This window comes from Tachyglossus aculeatus, chromosome X1, assembly GCF_015852505.1.
Source record: "Tachyglossus aculeatus isolate mTacAcu1 chromosome X1, mTacAcu1.pri, whole genome shotgun sequence".
Lineage (NCBI taxonomy): Eukaryota > Metazoa > Chordata > Mammalia > Monotremata > Tachyglossidae > Tachyglossus > Tachyglossus aculeatus.
Window position 1 is genome coordinate 96,385,218 of NC_052101.1, and position 22,976 is coordinate 96,408,193.

Here is a 22,976-nt window from a genome sequence, read left to right on the forward strand (position 1 = left end):
ATCGGAAAGAGAGAGGGAGCAGGTCACCCCGGGAAAAGTTCATTTAATGAAATCCAACAGGTGTTTGCGTAGGATTGAATAGACCTAACGTGTGTTAGTTGGGGGGGCGGGGGCGGGGGGGGCCTCAGCCCTTCTTGCCCTAGTAGTCATCGTGACGGCCTTGACCGAGCAGCCCCTGGGTGGGATGCACGGTGCCAAGGGCACCAAGGGAAGCGTGAGAGCCATCCCCTGGCAACAGGGCGCTTACGCTTTAACGGGGGAGACAAGGCGGAGAGAGAGAGAGAGTTACAAACGGCGGGGATCGGAAGCGTGTAATTGATCCTACGCCTCTCCCCAAGTGCCGGGGAGAGGCAACGACTAGGTAGGCGAGTGCTGGAAGTGGCTAGCGGGGAGTTAATGGAGGAAGCTCGTTGGAAGAGGTGGCGGGGCCTAGCCTTCCGACTGGGGACCGTCCCTGGGGATTTGGGCATTTGCTTCCTCTCCGTCCTTCCCTGGCGGAGCCGCCCCCTCCCTCGGAGGTTATTTATTATTGAAGTGTGCGCGGGGGTGCCGGGGCTGGCGACGGGTTCCAGCCGCCTTCTCTAGCCTCTCGCAGTCCCCGGTCTCTCCCGCCTCCCGCGCTGGGCGCCAGCCGAAGGGGGAGAGCGGTGGGGGTTTCTTCGCCGGCGCCGGGGAGAGCGGCGGGAGGGGAAGAGGCCCCGAGCCCCCACTTTGGTCCCCTCTGGAAGTTTGCTTGGCGAGCGGCCGCGCCGGGAACGGGCCGCCCGGGGTAAGTGGCCCTCGGGCTTTTTTTCCCTCGCCCTCCCGGCCGGACCCCGCTGGGGGCGGCAAGTTTGGAGCGGGCCCGGCCCTACCAGAGACTCTCCCCGGCAGCGGGGAAAGGACCCGGGAGTCCGGCTTCCCCGCTTCTGGCCGGGGATTTTCAGCCACGGGCGAAACGCGAGCGATGGGCGTTTATCGGGGAGGCGGATTCATCCCATTATATTAGCCCCCGGTTCCTCTTCCCCTTTCCCATTCCTCCTCCAACCCAATTGCTCGCCACCCCTCGCTGGGCTTTTTCCTCACTTCCCGGGCTTCTCCTGGAGGAACTGGCTGACCACGGTAACTTCATCCCTGAAATGTGGGAAGGATCCTCGGCCCCCACCTCCCACCCCACCCCAGGCACTGGGCTGCAGGAGAAAAAGCTAAGCGTTCTGGCAGAGAGATTCCCATTGCACCGGTGCAGGGGTTCGGGGAGGAGAAGATCTCCGTCTGGCTGCCACCCATCTCGGTCTGGTCAGAGGCCCAAGTGCTTGATCGGAAGCCAGGGCTTCTGCCCCTCACTGAACGGGGCCAGCCAGAGGTGCCCGGGGGGTAAGGGGAGCGTGTGGTAGCCGACCGACTTGCCCCAACAGGCCCTGAACTCTGTGTGTGATGCCCTCTTCCAGCTGGAGCTCCAGGAGAGACGCTACGTAGCTGCAGTAAACCCACTTTCACTGAGTGACTTTGCCCGAAGGCCAAGGGCTGTGCCTAAGGGCAGCAGAGATGGCCGTTGCCACCGGCTGAATGTCATGATGGTGATGGAGGGGGGGTGCTTGTGGTCTGGCTGTGGGGTTCGGGGGCTCTTAAAATGGAAGGGAGGGGACAAAGGTGTTGTGGAATGCGGGAGGCAAAGACTAAAGGATAGAGGACGGACATTCGGGGAGCAGAAACAGGATTTTCAGACTTCCCGGAAGGCCGCGGCAGCCCCGTGAACCCCTCCGGTGGTGGGATGAACATCTCCCCTCTCTCCTTGGTACCTGCTTGAGACTAGGATCGGTCCCTTAATTGAGTGCTTCCCTGTGCGCGGAACACCGTATTAAGCGCTTGGGAGAGTACAGTGCAACAGACCTGGCAGACGGGTACTTCGCCCACAGGTACCCGGTACAGTCTAGAGGGGGAGATGGCCGTTAAAGTAAAATAAATTACAGCTCAATCAGTCGTTTCTTGAACGCTCACTGTGTGCCAAGCACTGTACTAAGCACTTGGGAGAGTACAATATATCAGAGTTTTAAAAATGTTTTTATGGTTTTGAAACATTTGCCGTGTGCCAGGCACCGTATTCAGCGCTGGGGTAGATACGGTCAGGGTGGGCACAGTCCCTGTCCTGCATAGGGCTCACAGTCCTAATTCCCATTTTACAGATGAGGTAACTGAGGCACAACCAATCAGTTGTAGTTACTGAGTGCTTTCTGTGTGCAGCGCTCCATACTGAGCACTTGGGAGAGTACAATACGACAGAGTTGGTAGACCTGTTCCCTGCTTACAACGAGTTTACAGAGAAGGACTTGGAGCATTGTGGATAGTGGAAGAGGTTAGGGTACTGACGGCGATGAGAGAGAATAGATTTTGGTGGGTACCTCCCGTTACTGCTAACCAATTGAAGCTGCCCATTGGTTGCGCGATCGTTACGCTCCCCCCCCTCCTCTTTCTCCTCTACCCCCTTCCAGGATCCCCTTCCCAACCTCCCATTCCCCCCACCCACCGAAAGTAACAAAGCAAAGGGATCAAACGCAGCGGCCGCACCAGCCTCCAACTGCCCCACCCCAATGGCCCCAAAGCCCGGACCGGGAAACGAACTATATTCCCCAGTCGCCCCCGCGCCGTCTCCGGCCCTGGACTTCTGGCGCTGCTGCTCTAGAAGTTAAATGACTTGTCCAAGGTCACACAGCAGGTAAATCATGGAGCTGGGATTAGAACCCAGGACCTCCCGACTCCCAGGCCTGTGGTCTATCCCCTAGGCCATAACGCTTTTCTACTACCAACAGAGTTGATAGACTTGTTCCCTGCCCACAACGGGCATACAGTCCAAGGGTGGGGGGGCAGACATTATTATAAATAAAGAAATAAATTATGGATATGTACGTAAGTGCTGTGAGACTGAGGAATGGGTGAATGAAGGGTGCAAATCCAAGTGCAAGGGTGACACAGAAGAGAGAGAAGAGGAAATGAGGGTGTAGTCGGGGAAGGCTCCTTGGAGAAGATGTGCCCTCAATAAGGCTTTAAAGATGGGGAGAGTGATCTCCTGTCAGATATGAAGAGGGAGGGTGCTCCAGGCAGCAGTGAAGTATGGACTGAAGTGGGGAGAGACAGGAGGCAGGGAGGTAGCAAGGAGGCTGATGCAGTTGTCAAGGGGGGATAGGATAAGTGCTCGGATTAATGTGGTAGCAGTTTGGTTGGAGAGGAAAGGGTGGATTTTAGCATGGCTTAGTGGAAACGGCACAGCTTGGGAGTCAGAGGAGATGGGTTCTAATCTCCACTCCGCCACTTGTCTGCTGTGTGACCTTGGGCAAGTCACTTAACTTCTCTGTGCCTGTCACCTCCTGTGTAAAATGGGGATTAAGACTGTGAGCCCCACGGGGAACAAGCTGGTTACCTTATAACCACCCCAGCGCTTAGAGCAGTGCTTGGCACATAGTAAGTGCTTAACAAATACCATTATTATTATGTTCTGTGGTGAAGGGTGAACCAACTGGATTTGGTGACATTAAATGTGTGGGTTGAATGAGAGAGAGAAATCGAGAATAATGCCAAGGTTACGGGCCTGTGAGACAGGGAGGATGGTGCTGCCTACAGTGACAGGAAAGTCAGGGGGATGGCAGGATTTGGGTGGGAATATGAGTTCTGTTTTGGACATGTTAAGTTTCAGGTGTCAGCAGGACATCCGAATACAGATGTCCTGAATGCAGGAGGAAATGTGAGACTGCAGAGGAGGGGAGAGATCGGGGTTGGAGATGTAGATATGGGAATCATCCTCATAGATGTGGTAGTCGAAGCCATGGGACCGAATGAGTTCTCCAAGGGAGTGGGTGCAGACGGAGAATAGAAGGGAACCCAGAACTGAGCCTTGAGGGACTCCCACAGGTAGGTGGGAGGCAGAGGAGGAGCCCAGGAAAGAGATTGAGAATGAGCAGCCAGAAAGATAGGAGAACCAGGAGAGGACAGTGTCAGTGAAGCCAAGGTTGGATGATGTTTCCAGGAGAAGGGGGTTGCTGACAGCGTCGAAGGCAGCTGAGAGGTCGAGTCGAGTAGGTTGGGGTAGAGGCTGTTCGATTTGGCAAGAAGGAGCTCATTACTGACATTTGAGAGAATGGTTTCCATGTAGCGAAGGGCATGGAAACCAGATTGGAGGGGGTCAAGGAGGGAACTGGAGACACTGTGTGCAGACAACTGGCTCAGAGGTTGGAGAGGGATGATAGAAGGGAGATAGGGCAATTACTGGAGGGAGCCATGGGGTCAAGGGAGGGGTTTTTTAGGATAGAGGTGACATGAGTATGTTTGAAAGCAGTGGGGGGAAAAGCTATTGGAGAATGAACAGTGGAAGATGGTGGTCAGGAAGGGAAGAAGGGAAGGAGATGTACATAAGTGCTGTGGGGTTGAGGGTGGGGGGATCCTAGGATGAGGGAAGCCAGCTTGGTGATTTCTGGGCGACAGTTCCTGCAGAATTGTTCTTAGGATCTTAGGATCTCCCTTCCTCCAACCCGTTTGATTCACTTTACTCCTGGACTCCCAGACATTGGGAATAATAATGGCATTTATCAAGTGCTTACCGTAAGTCAAGCCCTGTGCTAAGCGCTGGGGTCGATACAAGATAATCAGATCGGAGATCGGACGCGATCTCTGTTCTGCATAGGGCTCACAGTCTGAGAGGGAGGGAGAATAGGTATTTTATGCCCATATTACAGATGAGGAAACTGAGGCCCTGAGAAATTATGTAACTTGACCAAGTTCACCCAGCAGACTAGTGAGGGAGCTGGAATTAGAACCCAAATCCCCAGACTCCCAGTCCTGGGCTCTTTCCTCTAGGTCAGGCTGCCTCCCAATGAATGAATCGGCTGCGGGAAGATTATGCGGGGAAGTAGACTTGTGAGGGTGGGAGTGGCCTGGGCCAGAGAGAGCCAGCTGCACTGTGTCTTCTCTCTCTTCCAGGAGACAACGGCCAAGAGAGTCCAATGTGGAGCCTGGAAGAGGAGCTGCTGACCAAGGGTGTGATTTCTCATCTTCCAAGAAGAGTGGAAACAGATCCAGGCACTCTGCCTGGAACTAGAGGCATAACAGCAACACGGGTCTGGTCTGGGGTCACTCGCTGTGCCTGGCTCCCAGTCAACCCTAGGACCTCCCAGGAAGGGGGAAAAATACCAGAGTTGAGGCTGGAGTCTGGGCTCGTCCAGGGTTAGCGGGTCTGGGGGTGCCTCGCCCTTCCTTCTGGCTGTTTCCCGTCCTTCTTTGAGAAAGAAGGGAGGCCCATTTTCCCCTTAGGCTCTGAGGCGCAGCTGCCTTTCTGGGCTTCAGAGACTCTGTCTGGAGTCAGGCCTCCATCCTGGGTCACTTCCCTTGGTCCCCAAGGAGTTGTTCATTGCTCTTGTCCTTCTGGACTTGATAAGACGGAAAGAGGAAGCAGCTGGGGCTTAGTTGGCTCCAGATCGGGGCCATGGGCCCTAGCTGCAAACAGGCCGCTGCCCGAGTCTCTCTTGAGTGACCATGCCCATGAGTGTGATGGCTGCCAGCAATGCCAGGTCTTTCAGCTGGGAGATCTTCCCCCCAATGCCCACTTGCCGGGTGTACTGTACACCCGTCTACCAGGATGGGCACTTGTTTGTGATGGGTGGTTGCAGCCAGGCGGGGATCCCTCTGGGCACGGTGGAAATGCTGGATGTGATCTCGCAGAAGTGGGCAGCGCTGCCTCCCCTTCCCACGGCTCGGGCTGGGGCTGCCGCAGCGGCTCTGGAGAAGCAGGTGCTGGTGATCGGGGGCATGGACTCGGAGCAGAGCCCTCTGGCCTCTGTGGAGGTCTTCCACACTGACGAGGGCAAGTGGGAGAAGAAGGCAGCGCTGGCCCAGCAGTCCATGGGTATCTCAGCTGTGGAGAGAGGTGAGAGCGGGCCTTGGGCTGTTCTCTGGGAGTGCTTCTCTCCTCCGGGGCAGGAGCCGTTTCTGGGTGTCGGAGGGAGAGGTGGCAGCCTACGGCATCTAGGCCTGGGAAACCTACCTCTTCGTGGCCTGATCGGATGTCCTCAGCATGGCTCAGTGGAAAGAGCCCAGACTTGGGAGTCAGAGGTCGTGGGTTCCAGTCCCGGCTCCGCCACATGTCTGCTGGGTGACCTTGGGCAAGTCACTTCACTTCTCTGAGCCTCAGTTACCTCCTCTGTAAAATAGGAGATTAAGACTGTGAGCCCCACGTGGGACTACCTGATCACCTTGTATCCCCCCCATTCATTCATTCATTCGATCATATTGAGCGCTCACTGTGTGCAGAGCACTGCGCTGTACCGTGCCCAGTGTCTAGAACAGTGCTTTGCACATAGCAAGCGCTTAACAAATGCCATCGTCATTATTATTATTATTCAGTCTCTTCCTACTCCCTGCGGGGTTTTTGTTTGTTTGTTTATGGCATTTTAAGGGCTTACTATGTGTCAAGCACTGCTATAAGTACTGAGGTAGATTCAAGTTACTCAAACTGAATACAGTCCCTGTCCCACATGGGACTCACAGTCTAAGTAGGAGAGAGAACAGGTATTGAATTCTCATTTTGCTGTTGAGGAAACCGAGGCACAGAGGAGTGAAGTGACTTGCCTGAGTTCACACAGAAGGCAAGTAAGTGGTGGAGCCCGGATAAAGATCCAGGTCCTCTGGCTCCCGGGCCCGTGCTTTAATCCACTAGGCTGCACTGCTTGGTTTGTCAGATGGCTTTTCCCCCAGCTGGGATGTAGAATTTTCCCCATTCACTTTCTCAGTTCTTTTTCCCCACCTTTTAAATAATCTGGGAATCTTATTCCTCCCCAAATACCTCCTCAAATTCCATTTCTCTTTCTTTACTTTGAGGATCCAGAATGACTCTGCCACCCCCTTTTAATCAATCTCTCAGGTCCCACAATGATCGACTGTGCTCTCTGATTAGGACCCTGTTCGACTTAGTTATGGGCCAGCCCACCTCAGGTGAGGGCTCAGAGGGTAGGATGGGGAAAGGGCAGTGGGGAGGGAACTGTGGCTACTTCTGACACAGGCCAGGGAGACTGGGGTCTGATTGACCGGGTTTGGGGCTAGATCAGTATCATTTCTTGTATTTTCACAGGTGTTCCAGGGGTACTTTCTGTTTCTGGAGCTAGGCTTGGGGCTTTTGCTCTCAAACTCTTAGCCACTATTAGATTTGGACAACTTTCATCAGGAGGCTGGGCCATGTTCCCGTGTGCAAGACTCCAGGGTAGAATGCTGAGAGAGAAATGCCCTCAGGCATCTTATAAAACAGCCCTGCTTGCTGATTTTCTGTGGAAAAGAGGAGAGAAAGTGAGACTGAAAGGCTGAGAGGGAGATTTAAGATCGTTTAAGGCTTGAGCAGATCTCTTAGAGATGGTTAAGATGTGCAGTCATGGGAATTTCTCTGTTTCCCTCCAGGGTCATCTAATCCTTGGAGTGATGCAGGCAAAGCAGCTGGGAGAGATGAAATGTGGGGCTGGAGGCTGGGAATTAGGACTTCCTGGTTTGGTTCCCAGCTTGGCTGCTCACTTGATCAGTCAATAATATTTAATGAGCACCCACTCATTAATCTAGCCAGAGAAACAGCCATAAAATATGTACCGAAGTGCTACAGGTGGTTGTGAGCACACATGTGCTGAGGTGGTAATTGGAAGCATTTGACCTGAGGAGAAGAAAAACTTTTCGGGGAAGGCCTCCTGGAGGAGGTGGGGATCCAGAAAGGCTTTGTTTGGTACTCACCCTCATACTTAAGCATTGATCTTTAAACTCTTGCTTTCTTCACCCACCTGTAATTTATTTTAGTGTCTGTCTCCCTTGCTAGATTTTAGCTCCTGATGGCAGGGATTGTGTCTACTAATTCTATCATACTCTCCCAACCACTTAGTATGATACAGCATGGCTTAGTGGATAGAGCACAGATATAATAATAATAATAATAATAATAATAATAATGGTATTTGTTAAGCACTTACTATGTGCAAAGCACTGTTCTAAGCGCTGGGGAGGTTACAAGGTGATCAGGTTGTCCCACGGGGGAGGGGGCTCACAGTTTTAATCCCCATTTTACAGATGAGGTAACTGAGGCCCAGAGAAGTTAAGTGACTTGCCCAAAGTCACACAGCTGACAGTTGGCGGAGCAGGGATTTGAACCCACGACCTCTGATTCCAAAGCCCGGGCTCTTTCCACTGAGCCACGCTGGATCTGGGAGTCAGAAGGACCTGGATTCTAATCCTGGCTCCGCCATTTGTCTGCTGTGTGACCTTGGGCAAGACACTTAACTTCTCAGTTACCTCATCTGTCAAAAATGAGGATTAAGAGTGTGAGCCCCATGTGGGACAAGGACTGTGTCCAACCTGATTAATTTGTGTCTACCCCAGTGCTTAAAACAGTGCTTGGCACATAGTAAATGCTTAATAAGTACCATGACTATTATTATTATTATGCTCTGCATATAGTAAGTGCTCAGTAAATACTTTTGATTGAACTTTGGAGGCGGGGAGAGCTGTGGTCTGGCAGATTTGAAGTGGGAGAGAGTTCCTGGCTGGAGGAAAGGAGTGAGTGAGAGTCGGAAGTGGGGGAGACAAGAACAAGGCACAGTGAGTAGGTTGGCTTGAGGGGTATGGAGAGTGAATCGTGGGGTAGTGGGAGAAGAGAGAGAAGAAATAAGAGGAAGAGAGCTGATGGACTGCCTTAAAGCCAATGGTCAGGAGTATGTTTGATGTGGAGAGGATGAGGTACCCCCTGGAGATTTTTGAGGCATTGGGAAGACGTGTGCAGAATGACGCTTTAGAAAGATAATTCAGGCAGCAACGTGCAGTGTGGACTGAAGAGAGTAGAGACAGGAGGCAGAGAGACCAGCGAGGAAGATAATCCAGTAGCCTAGTCAGGCTGTTACAAGTGCCTGGACTGGGGCGGTGGCTGTTGGGATGGGGGAGGAAGAAGGGATGGATCCTGGAAATGTTACAGAGGAAAAAACAACAACAGTTAGTGACAGACTGAATGTGAAAGTTGAAAGAGAGCGAAGAGTTGAGGGCGATATGAAAATGATGGGTTTCGGAGACAGGGAGGACAGCGGTGGTCAACTGTGGTGGGAAAGTTAGGTGGAAGAGGGAAGATGAGAAGTTCAATTTCAGATGGAGTGGGGTGCCAGCAGGTTATCCATGTGGAGAGGCAAGAGGAAATGCACATTTGCAGGGGAGGAGAGAGGTCCGGCCTAGCGAGAGAGATTTGGGAGCTATCTGAATAGAAATGGTAGTTGAGCAGTGGGAATGGATGAGCTCCCCGATGGAGTGAGTGTATCCGGAGAAGAGGGGACCCAGAACAGAACAGAGCCTTGAGGGACGCTCACAGGGGGTGAGAGGCAGAAGACGAGCCCAGGCGAAAGGAGAACCAGGAGAGAGCTGCGGCATCAGTTAAACCAAGGTCAGATAGTGTGCTCAGGAAAATAAAATGGCCCATGGTGCCAAAGGCAGCTGACACAGGTCAAGGAGAATTAGGTTAGAATCCATTAGATGGAGTGAAGAGGACTTGGCCGAGCCTTTCCCTCTCCTGTGCCCTCTTCCCTCCACAAATAGGAGACTTTGTGAACTAGTACTCAGTCTTTCCGGGTGATTTAATGGGACCCATGAGATTCCTTGGTTAAACTTTTAATGTCTTTTACACACGGACTGGGTTTAAAGAAAATGGAGGGGAAGCAAACATAGTGTGATGCCCGACCACGTTAGCGTGCTTCACTTTCAGTCCAGCCTTAAAGCTCCAAGGCGATCTTTCCAGCAGGATGGCCTTCCAGTGGGGTATGACCCAGCTGGGCAATGTTCTCCTTGACTCTGTCCCTCATTCATTCATTGAATTGTATTTATCAAGCATTTCCTGTGTGCAGAGCACTGTACTAAGCACTTGGGAAAGAACAAGACGACAATAAACGGCGGCAGTCCCTGCCCACAGTGAGCTCAGAGTCTGGGGCTGGGGGGGAGACAGACATCGATACAAATAAATAAAATTACAGATCTATACCTAAGTGCTGTGAGGCTGCAGGGGGGAAGAGCAAATGGAGAAAGTTAGGGTGATGCAGAAAGGAGTGGGAGATGAGGAAAGGTGGGGCTTAGTATCTGAAAGCCTCTTGGAGGAGATATGCCTTCAATAAGGCTTTGAAGCTGGGGGGGAGAGTAATTGTCTGTCGGGTTTGAGGAGTTAGGGCATTCCAGGCCAGAGGCAGGACGTGGGCCAGGGGTTGGTAGCGAGACAGGCGAGATCGAGGCACGGTGAGAAGGTTAGCCCCTTCTTTCTCTCCCTCTCCAGACACTTGTCTAGGGTAACACCTCTGCTTTTTCAATAACCCCAACCCCAACTAGCTGTCATTGGTTCCCTGCCCGTCTTGAGGCTCAGGCTGCCCACCTCTCAGGCAGGGCTACTTGGCCAGCTGCTTGCCATGGGGAACTCTGGGAAACAAATCTAGCCAGTGATATGCAAGAGCCATTACAAACGAGGCAAGGTTGGATCTAAAAACAGAGGGAATTTCACCGGAATTGACGTGTGGTCTGAGGGGAGCTGAGAATTTTCCCAGGGGCCGAATTTGCTTTATGTCAGAACCTCTGAGGGTTAAGATCATTTGAAGCCCAAGTCTTTAGTTTTCTTTTAGCCTTTTTCTGCAGACTTTCTCTGGGCTTTAGGGAGGTTGGGGAGAACATGAGCGTATGTGAGCCTGGGGACTGGAGCTTCAGTTTTTGGTTCCTCTCCTTTCCTGGGTCTTCTGTACCATCTGTACCCTTTCTCTGGAGGCTGGGCCTTCCTGGGAGAGAAAGTCTCTGGAGAGACTGCAGCCTGGGTGTCTCAGACAAGCGGAGAAGCCACCTGTTTGATTCATCTCCCAGAGGGTAAGTGCTCTTAGGAGGAGAGGCGTTAGACAACACCCCCCAACCACTGGGTTAACGGTTACTCATCACTGAGGGAGACACTGCTGTGGGCACAGACGGCGGCTCCCTTGACTAAAAATAGGCTCCCACCGTCAGGGCCCAGCGGGGAGAATGTGTGGGACGGCGCCGCAGGTGGAGCTGAGAACTTGTTTAGGATAGGCCGGGTCTTGAGCCAGGATCGGGGTTTCCTACCAAAGGCTTATGGGGTGTGGTCACAAGCAGGACAAGGCCTTGTACTCCAGGAAGTGAGTGGAGCACAGTCTGAAGCTCTGACCCCCCACTTCCATTGAGGAGCAGGTCTCAGAGTTTTTAACCTTCCAGATCTGGGGTAAATGCTCCCTGAGAGCTCCTCGATGGCCAGAGGAAGCAGCCTAGCCCCTGAGTACTCTGGCTGCCTAACTGGCTCACAGCCCAGAATAGCAGGGAACCTAGAGGTCTGCTGGTGGAGAAGGTCCCTTGCAGAACAAAAGGAAAAGACACAAAGCCCAAGTCAGATAGTCACCATGGCAATGGGGCTGCCGGTTACCATGGAGGCCTCATGCTGTCCTTGCCCGCAGCTGACCAGCCGCCTCCTAGGCATCATAAGGAATCAGGAGCCTCTGCAAACACTCACCCTGCCCTGCTCTGCGCAGGACTTTTTGGGAGCAGATGCAGCCATGTCGGGGAGGAGACACAGCCCCACCCTCTTCCTCATCGATCAATCAGTGGTTTTTATTGAGCACTTACTGTGTGCAGAGCACCGTACTAAGCGCTTGGGCAACAGAGCCACCAGGGAGTCGGAGTTGGTAGACATGTTTCCTGCCCAGAAGGAGCTTGGAGGAAAATAAGTCCTTTGCTGTATTCCCAGCTTAAGATTGCAAGCTCATTGTGGGCAGGGAATATGTCTGTTTATTGTTAGACTGTACTCTCCCAGGTGTTTAGTACAGTGCTCTGCACACAGTAAGTGCTCGACAAATACAGTTGAATGATTGAATGAATCCATAAAGCCTACTCCCAAACTGCCCTTCTCTAACTGTCTGGGAAGTCAGAGTTTTGTACTTCCAAATAAACATCCTGTCCCCAAGTAACTCACTGTCAAAAAAGAGGCAGTCAGTCTTCAGCCCATAAGGACAATCTCTCCTCCTATAAACCTGCCATCCCCATTCAGTGAATTACACTGGGGTGGAGAGCTGGGGCCGCCCAAACTACTGCTTTTCCTCTTTCTCCTAAGCCCCGACAGGTTTGTGCCTGGGATCCTTCCTTGCTGGTGGTACTGTTGAAAAAGTCAGTAGGCAAGCAGGATCCAGGCTTCTGGGGATTGATGCCATCATTCATATGTGTGACATCACCAGAAGATGGAATTGGGGACAGGCCAAAGGTACTAGTGTTCCCCCTCCCCTGCCAACCCTTCTCTGAGAAAGTGCATCTTATCCCCACAGGACCCTGAGAAAATGCGTATATGCCCCCACAATCGCTAATCACAATCATCAGCTGTGTTCTTCTGAAGGATCCTTAGAACATCTCACTCCCCAAACATTACTGCTTCCAAATTTAGAGGGCAGAGGCCCTGGCATTCTCCTTCGGCTCCTTAGAAACAACCCCTCGTCCTTCCTTCCTCTGAAAGCCCAAAGGGCAGTTGCCCGGGTGTGTGAGAACACTGAGAAAGCCTTGCTTGGGACACCAGCTCTGATCTAGTGTGTGCTCCCTTTCCCTCTCCCAACCCCTCTCCCTTTCCCCATCTCTTACCATCCTGAGCCAGTCTTTGGCCGACCACTGGGATATGGGGGCCTGGCTTTAATTCTAATGGGCATGAATCTGGTGGGGCTTGGTGGTAGTTCTGCTTGGATGCTGGACTAGGTTGCCATGGTGTCTCTAGGGAGACACAGAAAAATGATTATAATTAGATCCTTGTGCTCTTTTTTTACTTGACTATCCAGGGGAGGGGGAAGTCCTTTGGGGTAGTGGGAGTAGTCTGGCTTAATCTTGCCCCAACGAGGTGGAGGTGGCTACTGGACCAGTCAGAGAGGAGAGTCCCTCATGAGAGGGGGTGAGTGGTGGCAGACTGCAGGAGGCCTGGTGAGCACTGTGGAGGCTCTTGTCATCAGCACGAGATGCCCCATGGAGTTTTCCTTTGGACTAAGCATCAAAAGCAAAATATTGGCCCTTGTGCAAGGAATGTAGTGGTGAAATTGAATCCTAAACCCTCTTCCTAACCCCCCAGTGCTTATGTCTTCATACAGTTTATCCACTGCTCCTACTAATGCTCACTTATTTCCTGTGTTCAGGAGAGAGGCCACCAAGCTCCATGTGTAAGTAGCAATCCCTGGCATATTCTGGACTCCCTGGTGGCTCGGTTTGCCTGCTGGGTATGTTCCCATTGTCTTTTTTCCTCTTTCCTGCCTGACCTCAGATTGGCCCTTCCCTGAAGGGGGAGGCTGCCCAATTCTGTAGTTACTCTGGTGCCTGTGGGAGCTGGGAGCGGCCTAAGCCATTGTACCACCCCAGAGGGGCCCTTTATTCGAAGTCTTGCCAATTTTGTTTTGCAGGGTTCAGGGTTGCTCAGGCCCACAGGGAGGTTGAATGCCTGCATGAGGAGAAATCTGTAGTACCCAAGAAGGGGAATCCTGTTGCCTGTGGACCTTACAGGACAAGGACTTTCTTCCCAGAAGTAACGTGGCTAAACTTGAGGTCAGGGAACTTCTCCATGATCAGGGAGGAGGCAGACCAGTCATTCACTCATTCAATCGTATTTACTGAGTGCTTACTATCTGCAAAGCACTGTACTAAGCACTTAGGAGAGTACAATACAGTCACAGTCCCTGTCCACAATGAACTTAGAGTCTAGGAGGGGGGGGGAGACAGACATCAATACAAATAAGTAAAATTACAGATATATACAGGTATAAGTGCAGAGGGGCTGGGAGGGGGGAAGAGCAAAGGGAGCAAGTCAGGGCGAGGCAGAAGGGAGTAGGAGTTGAGGAAAAGCGGGGCTTAGTCTGGGAAGGCCTCATGGAGGAGATATGCCTTTAATAAGGCTTTGATTGGGTGGGGGGGGGAGAGTGTCAAATTTGAGGAGGGAGGGTATTTCAGGCCAGAGGCAGGACATAGGCTAGGGGTTGGCTTTGAGATAGGTGGGATCGAGGCACAGTGAGAAGGTTAGCACTAGAGGGGTGAAATGAGTGGGCTGGGTTGTAGAAGGAAAGAAATGAGGTGAGGTAGGAGGGGGCAAAGTGATGGAGTGCTTTAAAGCCAACGGTGAGGGGTTTTTGTTTGATATAGAGGTAGATGGGCAACCACTGGAGTGTTTTGAGGAGTGGGGTGACATGTCCTGAATGTTTTTGCAGAAAAATGATGTGGGCAGTGGAGTGAAGTATGGACTGGAGTGGGGAGAGACAGGAGGCTGGGAGGTCAGCAAGGATGCAGCAGTCCAGGTGGGATAGGATGAGTGATTGTATTAACGTGGTAGCAGTTTGGGTGGAAAGGAGAGGGTGGATTTTAGCAATGTCGTGAAGGTGGGACAGGATTTAGTGATGGATTGAATATGTGGGTTGAATGGCAGAGAGGAATCAAGAATAACGCCAAGGTTACAGGCTTGTGAGACAGGAAGGATGGTGGTGCCATCTACAGTGATGGGAAAGTCGGGGAAGACGGTTTGGGTGGGAAGATAAGGAGCTATGTTTTGGACATGTTAAGTTGGAGGTGACGGGAGGGCATCCAGGTAGAGATGTCTTGAAGGTGGGAGGAGATGCAAGACTGGAGAGAGGGAGAGAGATCAGGGCTGGAGATGTAGATTTTTCGTATCATCTGCATAGAAGTGGTAGTTGAGGCCATGAGAGTTAAAGGGTGGGAGGCAGAGGAGGAGCTCACGAAGGAGACGGAGAATGAATGGCCAGAGAGATGAGAGGAGAACCAGGAGAGGACCGAGTCAGTGAAGCCAAGGTTGGATAACGTTTCCAGGAGAAGGGGGTGGTCCACAGTGTCTAAGGCAGTTGAGAAGTCGAGAAGGATTAGAATGGAGTGAAGGCCGCCCTGCACCCCTGGCTTCTGATTTTCTGCTCTTTTCTGGCAATGATCTCCAAGTTGGCAGGAGGAGCTGCTGAGATGGACTACCGATGTGCAAGGGTCACCCCTTTTGGCCCTTTTGAATTTACATGCTTTGGTAAAGCGGTATCAATTGTGAGACTGTACTCTTGTTTTGCATTTGGATGTCATCTAATTATTTTTTCTCTTCCTTCCCCGTGCTTGGTTCTCCCAAACCCTTTACCCTCCCTGACACCAAAAGCCCTTCAGTGAAGCTGCCGAGCACTAAAGTGCTTCTGAGCAACAGATTGACGATCCTTTCACTAGGGACTTGGGTCCCAGGGCTGAGGTCTGCCTCCTTCTTTCCTGCAGATGGCACCGTGTATGCGCTGGGTGGGATGGGCTCTGACACAGCTCCGCAGGCACTGGTGCGGGTCTACGAGCCAGCCAAGGACCACTGGCAGCCGTTGCCCTCCATGCCCACTCCCTGCTACGGGGCCTCCACTTTCCTGCAGGGAAACAAGATCTATGTCCTGGGTAAATTTCCTGCTGGGTAGATGAGGGTGTCAGAGAGACACAAGGAGAGTGGGGAAGCTCTGGTAGTCTGTGTCAGTCCTCTGTCAGAGACAGGTAAAGGCTTCGCTGTGTAGCGAGCGGGAAGTGTCGGTGATTGCTGGGGGAGGTGCTCCCACTTCCCCTCCTGCAGTCTGGCTGACCGAGTTAGGTTACGTTGGTTGGGATGACACCGCTGTGTGAATAGTCCAAACTCCTTGAAAGGTCACAGACTACCTGCACCTTCTCCTCTCATTCCAATGTCAATTGTCCCACTTCCTTCAACCCAGAGGTCCCTCCAAAGGGACTCATTTTTTTTTCTTGGACGTGGGGAAATTTCTCTCAAGAGTCAAGTACTCCTTGGGCAGAACTTGCACCCACTGGTTGTGCAAGACCCCTGACGGCCTATCCTGCCCCCACAGACCTGGAGAAAGTGGTGGAGTCCAGCGTGGGGTGAATTGGCCTAGATGGGGCCCCGGCTGGAGAAGGGCTAAGTGGGGAATGGGGAAGGCTGCGGGAGGAGAACGAGGGACTTCAGTCAGGCCCTCCTGGGGTTTTCTCTCATCTTCTCTTTAGGAGGCCGTCAGGGCAAGCTTCCGGTCACCGCCTTTGAAGCCTTCGACCTGGAGGTGAAGAGCTGGACTCGTTACCCAAGCGTGCCCAGCCGGCGTGCCTTTGCCAGTTGTGCCATGGCAGAAGGCTGCTTTTTCAGCTTGGGGGGCTTGCAGCAACCTGGGCCCCATAACTTCTATTCCCGTCCACACTTTGTCAACACTGTGGAGATGTTCGACTTGGAGCAAGGTGAGCAGACTGCATCCTATATACTTGAGAGCTAGGGAGCACATGAGCTTCTGTCTCCAGCTGGAGCCATTTCACTAGAACTTGAGAAGAAGCTGGAGCCCCACTATAGACAGGTGGGCCCCAATTTGGAGGATAGACACCCCCTCCTGCCACACCCCCAGCCCACTCCCCCCCCTTTCTCTCTCTCTCTCTCTCTCTCTCTCTCTCTCTCTCTCTCTCTCTCTCTCTCTCTCTCTCTCTCTCTTCCTCTCTCCCCCCTGCACCTCTCCCTCTCCCCTCAACCCTGTCTCTTTCTCTTCTCAAAGGGCCACAGGGGAATCAGAAATTCATGACTTGGGTGATCTCAGATCTGCCACAGAAACCCAAAGCTTGGGCAGTAGAGTCCTTCTGATAACACAAGAGGATGTTACAGGGTGGGTTCCTGGCCTGGCCACGGAGTATCTATGTCTGTGTGAGAAATGAAGATTTGTCAGAACTAGCCCTTTGGGATTAGGACAAGCCTTCCCCAGCTCTCCCAACCCCACTTAGAACAGTGCTTGGCACATAGTAAGCGCTTAACACATGCCATCATCATTATTATTATATAACTCTGCTCTCCAGTCATGGCTTTCCAGCCCCTGTTCTGTTATCTTGAGGGTAGGGAACAGGAAGGCCTTCCTCTCAGCTCTGAGCCTTGAGCAATCGCCCATCCTGGTTGGGAGAAGTGTGAGGGGTGGGCTTGATGAAGTGGAGTTCAGTTCTCTTCTTGGAACCTTCCTATGTCCTCCCAAGACTCCTTAGGATGTATGGAACCAAAATCCCAATGCATCCAAGTAGTTCTGATGCCTGTGGGTTAGTGACATTGGAACTGGAGTGCCGTTGCAGGAGACGCAAGCACTGATTAAATTGGAGGCTTGAGGCTTGGGAGGGTGAGGAGGGAATCGAGGCAATTGATCTAAGTACTTTCATCCTCTGTTTTCAGTTAACTTGCGGTCAAATCCATTCCTCTCAACTCTTGCTTTGTTGCTTGACAGAGCAGGGACTGAAAAACTGATTAAGAGACCCTGGTCAGAGAGCTGCATTATCTTCTTAGTGGAAATGAGCTCAAAGCCAGCTTGTGGGGAGGTGGGGAGGGGCATAGAAATAGGGATACGATGGGGAGGGTGACCTTGCCGGGACTGGGGATTGATTACACTGCCACAACATTCCTTGGGTTTTGGAACAGAGGAAGATAAGGGTTGGGCTAGAAGTGGACCAGTGATTTATTGTTGCCATGGGAAAGAAGATCCTTCTTGGTTTGGACAGCCTGATCTTGCCAGATCCTTCCTTTTCCCCTCCCTTCCTTTCCCCATCCCCCCCCCCACCTTTTTTTGAATGGTATTTGTTAAGTGCTTACTATGTGCCAGGAACTGTTCTAAGCCCTGGGGTAGATAAAAGATATTCAGGTTGGAAACAGTCCATGTCCTTCATGGGGCTCATAGTCTTAATCCCCATTTTACAGATGAGGTAATTGAGGCACAGAGAAGTAAAGTGACTTGCCCATAGTCACACAGCAGAAAAATGGTGAAGCTGGGATCAGAACCCAGGTCCTTCTGACTCTTAGGCCATGCTGCTTTCCCCACCTCTTGTTTCCCCTTTCCCCACCTCCCCTTCCCGCTTTCCTCACCTTTCCTTCTCCCTTTCTCTGCCCCTCCTTTCCCTTCCCCTCCCCCTGAGGAATAATAACGTTTAATACATAAGCAGAGAGGCCAAAAAATCTTTTAAAGGCACAGTGAAGCATAGTTTCAAACTATATGAGGGAGTAGTGGACTACTGAGGGAAAACTGCAGCTTACAGACAAGGCTGGTGGGCAGCAATCGGAAGAGAAATTGCTCTCCTTGAGCAGAGACTTTGGGAGGAAAGGGAAACTGAGAGGCGATGAGAAACCAGTGATGGATGCCGCAAATGGAAAACACAGTACAGCAAAGGGTGGTCACAGTGTGGATATGCCCAGTGTGGAATGGAGTGGTGTTAGTGTGTAGGACTCTTCGGCCACATGTACGTACATGGATAGAATAGCACCATCAACAGTGTCTTCCAATACGGAGGGCAGTGGTACATACATATAATCCCCTGTGAACCCTTTTCCCACCTATCTCTTTCAGTTGAGAGCTCTCTTGCCAGGCCCAGACAAGAGCCTGTTTTTTGGCCTAGGTCTGAGCTGGGAAAAGAGCAGCAGGTATTGGCCCAGTATGAATGAAGGCAGAGGAGGAGCCCTGATTGTATTTATGGCCTTTATAACAAGCAGTCAAATGATGTCCCTACAGGTAGTTTTCGGAGAATGGGATCCTTTAAGGAGAGAGGATTGATAGCATCTTTCCCTCCCAGCAGAGGAGTTGCTCTATAGACCATGGGAAGGAGGAAGGCGGAATAGAATGCCCCGGGACTCATTCTGTGTTTGCATCCCTGGGTTTATGCCCCAAGATGTCTACTGGGGGAAAGTCTGCCTCAATGCCCTGCTCATCTCCACATGAACCTGAGGTGGACGGGTCATGTCAGAGAGTTATGAGCAGAAAGGAGAACGTAGCAGAGAAGGAGGTCTGAAGAGTGGAGAGAGGAAAAAGCTATTGGGAGACAAAGGTATTGGGAGACGAAACTGGAAGGCAGCTGGATGGAGTGGGAATAAAGGTGAGGCTTTTAAATGAGTGGGGGGAGAAGGCTTCAGAATGGAGGGTAGAAACACTGAGAAAGTAGCATGGTCTAGTGAATAGAGCACAGTCCTGGGAGTCAGAAGGACCTGGGTTCCAGTCCTGACTCCGCCACTTGTCTGCCGTGAGACCTCGGACAAAAGTCACTTAGCTTCTCTGTGCCTCAGTTATCCCATCTGTAAAATGGGGATTAATACTGTGGGCCTCACGTGGGACATGGACTCTGTCCAAGATGATTAGCTTGTATCTACTCCAGTGCTTAGTACAGTGCCTGGCACTGTAAGCACTTAACAAATACCATAAAAAAACTGCACTACTTCAAGAAGAGACAAATTGCAGACAGGTCAGAGAAAGAAAAAGGTGGGAAGGGAGAGATCAGTTGCCTTTCTTGGGTTCCATGGCAGGAACAGGACCTCCCTTTTTGCCTGGGCCCTTCACACTCATCCCGAGTGCCAACAGGCTTTCCAAGAGGGCACTGAGTATCAGGGGGGAACTCTGAGCCTGATATGCCCTCAAACTGTGCACATTGGGAGCATGGTTGTTCTTCATGGAAACCCTTCACTGATGAGATCAGATCTGTACCTTGCAGGAGCTGGAGAGGTGAAAGGGCAAAATATAGTTTGGACCAGGACTGAAATAGTTTAAAGTCCCATTCTTCAAAACTGGGTTGATTTTCATGCCGCCCCCACCCCACCAAAGCTTATCCTATTCCCAAACCCAAGGTCCAGTCTGTTGCCCCTGACCTACATAGCTGACCTCATGTCTGGGGTCCCAGGGACATCTACAGCTGTTCTGCAGTGTGACTTTGTGGAGGAACTCCACTTTTTAGAAATGAGGAGCATCAACTTAGCTTAGCATTTCTAGGGAACAACTCTGAAGGGAAGAGCTCCTTGTCAGGAAAGGTTGAGGGACTGGGATCCTAGCAAAATAGATATCCGGGATTTTAAGCAGGACACAAACTCATCAATTCCTGTGCTCTAATTTGTGCCCAGGCCACTCTCTCAGGCTAGGTGGCCAGAACCCTGATGCACTACCTCTCTCTCACAGGTGTCTGGAGTAAGCTGCCACGCTCAGTAAGGATGAGGGAGAAGAGAGCTGACTTCGTGACAGGCTACCTTGGGGGCCGTGTGGTAGCAATAGGCGGCCTTGGTGAGTGTCCTGACTCTCTCTGGCTGGGGCCGGGGGGCTACCCAACAGATCAAAGAGCATCTCTTTCCTTGTCAAAACCACCACCTGGAGTTACATGACAGGAGGGGCATCCGGAGAGCTTTAGGGACCCAGGACCGAGAGACTTCAGGGTGCGGTGGACAGTGGAAGAGCCAGGGAAGGAATTCGGCCAGACTATACCTAAGAAAGGCTTGGGCCTATTTCCCTCACTTTCATAAGTGTTATGAGTTGATGAGTTGAAATCCATCAATGATATTTATTGACTGCCTGCTCTGGACTGAGCACTGTATTAAGCACTTAAGAGAGTTTAGTAGAATTAGAAGGATGGAATCGCCTGTCAAGAATAATGGACAGTTCTTGGTTCTGAGACTTCAGGCCTGAGAACCTCAGTGTTTGCACAGTGTACGGGTGAATAGGCAGGCAGGGATGAGAGATGCCCTTGAGGAGCTTACATTCTAGGAGGGGAAACAGAGAGAAGAAGAGAAAATGGAAATGGCTGTATAGTTGAGTAAGTTCTTAAAAATAGTAGGGCATGTCAGACCATAGGGACAGAAGTGCCAGAGGTGAATCTAAGTGCCTAAGTGTGTAGTTGGCACCGAAGTGCTGAGATGATAGTTTGCGGCGGGATGACCCAGGGGGAAGAATTCACTGGGAAAGGCCTGGAGGAGATGTGATTTCAGAAGTGCATGGGCAGTAAGGAGAGGAGTGCCAGGAGAAGGGTGAGCATAGAGGAGGTTGGAAAGTTTTGTTGCCTACTTTATTGGGATTGAGGTACTAATGTACTTGACATCTTTGAGGATCATCTGGGGGTGGCTCACACTCCTCTCACCACTTTGGATCTCTTGTTTTTCAGGAAACCAACCCTCCCCGCTGGGCTCCGTGGAAGGTTTCAGCCTTGTGAGGAGGAAATGGGAGCTCTTGCCCTCCATGCCCACTGGCCGCTGCTCCTGTTCCAGCCTCCAGGCCCAGCAGAGGCTTTTTGTGATTGGAGGTGTAGCCCAGGGGCCCAGTGGAGCTGTAGAGGCCCTGTGCCTGCATGATGGAGTCTGAGGAGCCCAGTGCAACCTACCTACCCACCCACCCGATACCCAGGGGCAGAGACCAAGGGGGGCACAGCCACCCATCTGCTGCCATTATCAGCTCAGTGACATCACTTTCTTTTGCCATTTAGAAACCTAATTTCAGCTTTGTAAAGTTTAGAGTAGTGCAGAGATCAAAATTGTCCCGTGTGGTGAGCTGAAGCTGAGCAAGACTAGTAGCAGCTGAAGAGCTGGAATTCCAGGGATTGGACTGTCCTAATTGCCCCTGCTGCTGAGAGAAAAGGGCTTCAGATGTCCTAACTGCTGCAGGGGATGCCTTGAAGGCTACTGGGCAGGAAGGGGTGGCGGTGCTGCCCGGCCAGAGAGCGAGTGAGCTGACAGTTTGGTCAGTGCCATAGCTGATCATTCTTTCCTACTCAGTGCCCCTATATGCCCTAGTTCCTCAAGACTGTCTATGTCATCCAAGTGCAGAGGTATGCTTGGCCAGCTGCGTCGGGCTGGAGGGATGAACAGCTGGGAGGAGGCTGACTATTTTCACATGAATCACCAGGGACCCCTAGTTCAGTGCCTATGAGACGATGGCATAGTCCTAAATAAAGCTAGCCGTTCTGGCTCTCGCCGTAATGGCAGGTTTCAAGCTCTTGCTGAGCAATGGGAGACTTTGTTCTCCAAGGTGGGATCTCGGGTGGTGTGGAAGCAGAGCACCGTCCATCCTACAGGAAAAGTTTGCCCTACCCAGGCATCTGCCTTTCCTCTTCATTAGAGCTGATCCCTTTAAGGCTCGTTTTTGTCTTCTGTTCCATTCTGCCTTTCACACTAACCCAGCTTTTTAGCCAAGGGCAAACAACGGGGAAAGTGAAGCTACATCTTTAGGGGCAGGTTTCCCAGCCTGGGGGACGATATAAATCCCATTTTCTGTACGCTCTGCCTGAAGGGTAGTCTGAGCAAGAGACTAGAGGGCCTATGTGGGGATAGAGACATATTATACAGACTGACAGGTCCCTGACTTTGACAGAAGATGGGACGTTCCGAAGAAGGTGTGTCCATAGAGTCGCTATGGGTTGGAAACGACTCGACGGCATTTGAAGAAGACAGGTCCCTGAGGAGGGGCTTATGGGCAAGATGCCCCAACAGATTGGGGCTAGGAATTCAGGACCCGGCCAGACGGTCGAAGAACAGTTTGATGAATTGAGGCAAACTGCTTCTGCTCCGGGTTCCCGCTGAGAGGGTTGAAAGAGGGATAGTGGCTAACATTTTGTGTTAAATTTTTCTTCCTCAAAGTTCTGAGTCTGATTATTTGAAAAACCGATGAGACCATTCAGAGGCTCAGGGTGAGAGTGGTGTTACCCCCTTGAGAGCCCTGAGCTCTTTATAGAGAAGAGGAATTCCTGACTGGCTACCCTGCTATTCAAATGCCTAGTCACTCCTCTACCCACAGCTGCACGAGGAAGTTTTGATGGCACCTTCTGTTCCAAGTCTTCATCAAGAATTGTCTTCCTCTTCTGGGATAAACTATTGGTGTGCAGTGCCCAGCTCGGCAATGGTAGTCACTTGCAAGCTGAAAGAGGGAGCTGTGGCTGGGCGATAGTAATAACTGGGGAGAGGGGGGATTTTGTAGGAGTGCCATGAGCAGAGTGGCTGGGCGTGATTGAGATGTCCCCCACTTGCCATTCTGTGCCTGTTGGGCCAAATCTTTGGCAAGAACCTGAGCCTTTCTTACAGTTTCTCTTCCATAGCTACAGCATTAGTGTGCTAAGGCACTGGGAACACTCGGTCTGCCTTACTCTGAGCCCTTTCTCATCCTGATTTTAGGTGTTATTTGTTTTCATCTCAGGCAGCTGCAGCA

The 22,976-nt window shown here is 51.7% G+C and overlaps 1 protein-coding gene across 3 annotated transcripts; it reads left to right on the top strand.

The window, feature by feature from the left end:
* Window positions 1–286: 286 nt before the first annotated feature.
* Window positions 287–22,745, top strand: KLHDC8B (kelch domain containing 8B). 3 transcript variants are annotated; one of them, XM_038772870.1, is made up of 6 exons: window positions 287–361; window positions 4,948–5,890; window positions 15,277–15,441; window positions 16,033–16,257; window positions 19,971–20,072; window positions 20,944–22,745. In XM_038772870.1, exons 2-6 carry the CDS (start codon window positions 5,500–5,502, stop codon window positions 21,138–21,140), a joined length of 1,080 nt encoding a protein of 359 aa, XP_038628798.1. In that variant the 5' UTR covers window positions 287–361; window positions 4,948–5,499; the 3' UTR covers window positions 21,141–22,745. The 3 variants fall into 3 exon arrangements, with proteins under 3 accessions (XP_038628798.1, XP_038628800.1, XP_038628799.1); XM_038772872.1 differs by lacking the exon at window positions 287–361 and adding an exon at window positions 681–769; XM_038772871.1 differs by lacking the exon at window positions 287–361 and adding an exon at window positions 2,629–2,692.
* The last annotated feature ends 231 nt before the right edge of the window (window positions 22,746–22,976 follow it).

Bases quoted from the DNA above. Each gene is read 5' to 3' on its own strand.
- KLHDC8B (XM_038772870.1), top strand. From the start codon at position 5,500: ATGCCCATGAGTGTGATGGCTGCCAGCAATGCCAGGTCTTTCAGCTGG. The intron at 5,891-15,276 runs GTGAGAGCGGGC...TCTTTCCTGCAG, and splicing joins TATCTCAGCTGTGGAGAGAG to ATGGCACCGTGTATGCGCTG. The intron at 15,442-16,032 runs GTAAATTTCCTG...TCTTCTCTTTAG, and splicing joins AAACAAGATCTATGTCCTGG to GAGGCCGTCAGGGCAAGCTT.